The following is a 4,095-nucleotide window of genomic DNA, read 5'->3' on the forward strand; positions in this document are numbered from 1 at the left end:
AAAAAATAAAGTTGGGAGAGACTAAGGAGAAAAAAAATCAGAACATGGATAGTGGACTCGTCCTTGAACGGAGATCAAGATTTAGCTAAGTATGAGGGACGGGAATATATGGTATTACAAAGGAAGGACTTCTGGTCCTTGAAACCCCGCAATTGGGTCAACAGCTGCGTAAGTATATGATCTTGATCATGCGTTTTAATTCCGTGTCTTTATATTGGGATATAGTTGACAATTGCTAGATAAATTGTTTAGGTAATTCAATGGATGTGCTACTCTTTCAACGACACCGACTCAACTAGGTTCAAGCGAGATTTCTATTGCGTGTCTCCAGGCATCTTGGTAATTTCATTCTTCTGGTTACACAACCGCTTAGTTTTTGTTTGGATTCTGACTATGTGTGTGGGTTTGCAGGAATCAGTGACACGAAATGATAGTCTGGCTTCATTTATTGACGGTGTGAGGCCAATTTATGCTGGTCTTAGTCCAAGCTTCGGTGAGGATACAAGGTTCTTTGACAAAGTAGTCGCAGCAAAGAGAAAATGGGTAAGTTGCTTTTTCAGTTATGAAATATTTAACCACGATTTGTATATGTGGCATCACGCGGTCTTTGGATTCAAATATTAAATACATGGTTAAAGTTGATTGAGTTTACTATACTATGCTGTTGGAAATGGGTTATCCTATGATTTGCTCCTTAATTCCAAGAACATTGTCATATTCGTGAACAAATTGGACCAAGCTAGTCCGACTGTGTAAGAAATTTCCGTAGAATGAGTGCATACTCTCACTCCTTTGCGTGCTCCTCATGGCAGTCCAAAATTCACCCTTGAAGAATATTGGGACCCACATGCGTCGATCATCAAAGAGGTCTACAGAAAGAAAAATAAACTTCTTATTAAATCATATAAAGCCACCTACCAAAAAGATTGCAACTAATGAGCAAAAAATAATTGTACACTAACAGACCTGACAGCCATGTGTTGTTATGTAAGTTGTGCTCGTCTATGAATTCATACCAGTTATCCTCAAATGACTGTTCGGTCCGAGAGTTCCACACAATATCATTGAACTCATCATACAACTCTCTGTACCGGCGATAACCTCCAAGCTTGTGCGGTAACTTTTTCGTAATGTGCCAGATGCACCACTGGTGGCGTGTATCGGGTAACACATTTTTTATTGCACGAAAAATGGATTTGCATTGATCGGTAATGATCCGCTGTGGAGCAGTTCCCATGCACTTGACCCATTGGCGGAAAACCCACTCATAACTTGAGATTTCCTCATTTCCAAAAAGAGCACAACCAAGGATGGTCGACTTACCATGGTGGTTGACACCGACGAACGACGCAAACGGTAATCCATGCCTACATGAAAAAACAGTGACAAAAAACAAATATCAGTCACGACCAAGCTAGGAAAGAAAAGAATAAAGCTAACCCCATAAAAATAACTCCATACTTGTTTGTGTTGTATGTGCTATCAAGTGACACAACATCTCCATAATATTCGTACGACGCCCTACACCTTGCATCCACCCATACTGCACTCCGAAATTTACACTTATCGTCCAAATTCACCGCGTAAAAGAAGTTTGGATTGATGTCCTTCATTCTCATGAAATAGTTCATCATCTCTCTGACATCCACGTTGACGTTGCTGGTTCGGAGCTTAGCTGTAATATAGTTTCGTAAATCCTTTTCTGAATATCCCAGGTTAGATGGGCCCCCAGACTCATTTGCCAAAGCTAGGAAAGTCTTGTTTGGTCAAATCACAGCCTCATCATTGTCTTTGATCACGCACTTCGCATGCATGGTCAGCTTCCTATACTCATGGTAGTGCACCGCTTTTCTCGCTGAACATGGGTGCGAGTGACTCAACTCCACCTTGAAGAAAAACCAGTCTTGCGTCTCCTTGTCAAACTTCACGTATATCCTTGCCTTGCACCCAGCGGCTGAGATCATGTTCTTCCGCTTTGACACGAGACACACGGAACCCATTCCTATTATAGTGAATAGCTTGATTAATGGGTTGATTTGTGATCTTAGCACAGGTTGTCGTCCGTATCTTAGTAGCAAACCCGACTTTCTTTGTGTATGTCACATAGAATTCATGAGCCATTTGCAATTGCTCAAACCGCATTCCAACACATGGTATTTCATTTTCCCGAAGGCCATCGTGATCCGGTACCTAAGTATCAAATTTATTTAAAAAAAAATAAAACCGTTAAAGTTCAAATCAACCATGCGGTTCAGGACTACCAAAAATTAAACTTGAGACCAAACCTGGTGACCATGATCCATCTTTTCACTTCCAACCTGCGAAAGATCCAAAAGCGGCATGTCCTATATTCGCAAAATAAACGAACAAAATGTAAAATCACGATGGTTATTGTCCCAAGCATTATAATACAGGATGAAACTAGAATCCAAACCTCGTAACATCTATCTCTTCACTTCCAACCTCAGTAACATCCAATCTTGGCATGGCCTATAATCACGAAAACAAACACCAAAAATCATATTCATGAAAACTATTTAGATAATCCACTAGTAAATAAGATGCACAAAAATCCTTTTCAAACTCCATATATAAGGATACAAAAATATAACTGGACCGCATCATCCTACCCATATTAATTTGGATAAAAATGCATCGGTATCACCTATTGATAGAAACTATTATATTTAACCTATTATATAAGCATTTTAACTACTAATATCCTCTGTGCTACATCACACTGTGTACCACCGATATCAAAAAGCAGCACATACAACCAACATGCACTTATTTCATTACTGAGTTTGTGAATCCAATGTCACTAAAGTGGCATTTTTAATGCATATGCTATCTATCATGTATACTCATATATATAATATGTATCTAAACATGCATGACTCTTATTATTCTATTTATCTTACATTTTCGGGAAAAGTCTTTAACAATAACAATGCAGTTATTTTTATCTTATTATATTTAACAATATAATAATCTCCTCATCGTTTTATTCTCTTGGCATCAAGCACATCATGAGTGATTACTTCAGAACCTGCTATTTGTCCAGTGTACCAATTAAATTGCTTATACATGCTGATTTAAATTTGCATATTAATATTCCATGACTCATTAACGCACTCATATCCTTCATGCAAAGATGAACATCTAAATCTTATATAAATAAGCATCCATGGTGTGTTAATCTTTGTGTCCAAAATTTACCTAAATGAACTCATTTTCTGTTATTTGTTTTAATTAAAGCAATATATTAATCCATAATTCATCTGATTATCATGATTATATGTTGGAAGAAAACCTACTATTTAACCATTCGTATATGCTTCTTTGGCCATTTATGGCCTTGTTTTTACATTATAGAATATGATATTTTTTACATAAAATAAACTATTTTGCATAGATACCTAACTCACTCTTTATTAATAGGAATTTTCTAGTTTAATGCAGAAGAACTAGTGCTTCTTTATGCTAGTACATGCACCTACATATTTTATTCATTCCAGGTCAATTTAAGACTAATAGGATTCTGCACTATTTTGTTAACTACTTTACTCTAATCTCTGAAGATATTATACCTGCATGCAAAGATAAACATCTATAACTTATATAAATAAGCATCTATGGTGAACAATTCAACGAACCATTCTCACCTTATTAGGCTGCTGACCGTTGGCGAAAAAATGTTCTGGAGCTTCTTCCGGTGGTTTCGATGGATTGTGGTCAAGAATGGATGATGGAACATGACATAGAGACTGCACGACCTTACAAGCCATTTACGAACTACCACACGGTGATGCACGTATCAAAGGAGAGACAATATTAACTCCTTTATCTTGCACGATGAATAAACCGAATAGACCACAGGCCGGCTGGGCAGGTGGACTTGATGCAGTGCCGCCGGAAGGAGCCACACGTTGGGAATGCGCTTCTGGGCGTTCACCGGTGTGGACCTCGACGTCTCCGGGAGCGACTTCTGGTGATAACACACGAGCCAGTGAGAAGATGAGATAGTAACGTCAGCGAGAGGGGTTGGGTTCTTGGTTGTGTCGACGCCGTTCATAGAGAAATGATCATGGTTTG

General features: G+C 38.4%; 1 protein-coding gene across 1 annotated transcript; it reads right to left on the minus strand.

Moving 5' to 3' along the window:
* LOC107616369 (protein FAR1-RELATED SEQUENCE 6-like) lies at positions 676–3,788 on the minus strand. The gene is made up of 7 exons (XM_016318334.1): positions 3,666–3,788; positions 2,464–2,490; positions 2,286–2,345; positions 1,941–2,190; positions 1,462–1,747; positions 967–1,367; positions 676–869 (listed from the first exon to the last, which is right to left on the minus strand). Exons 1-7 carry the CDS (start codon positions 3,786–3,788, stop codon positions 676–678), a joined length of 1,341 nt encoding a protein of 446 aa, XP_016173820.1.

Source organism: Arachis ipaensis, chromosome B09 (assembly GCF_000816755.2).
Source record: "Arachis ipaensis cultivar K30076 chromosome B09, Araip1.1, whole genome shotgun sequence".
Taxonomy (NCBI): domain Eukaryota; kingdom Viridiplantae; phylum Streptophyta; class Magnoliopsida; order Fabales; family Fabaceae; genus Arachis; species Arachis ipaensis.

What these genes read in the sequence shown, in the direction of transcription:
- LOC107616369 (XM_016318334.1), bottom strand. Translation starts at nt 3,788, where the DNA reads ATGGCTTGTAAGGTCGTGCAGTCTCTATGTCATGTTCCATCATCCATT. An exon ending in AGATGGATCATGGTCACCAG is followed by an intron (nt 2,191 to 2,285) that starts GTTTGGTCTCAA and finishes TTTGATACTTAG; the next exon opens with GTACCGGATCACGATGGCCT. An exon ending in AGCACATACAACACAAACAA is followed by an intron (nt 1,368 to 1,461) that starts GTATGGAGTTAT and finishes TTTTTCATGTAG; the next exon opens with GCATGGATTACCGTTTGCGT.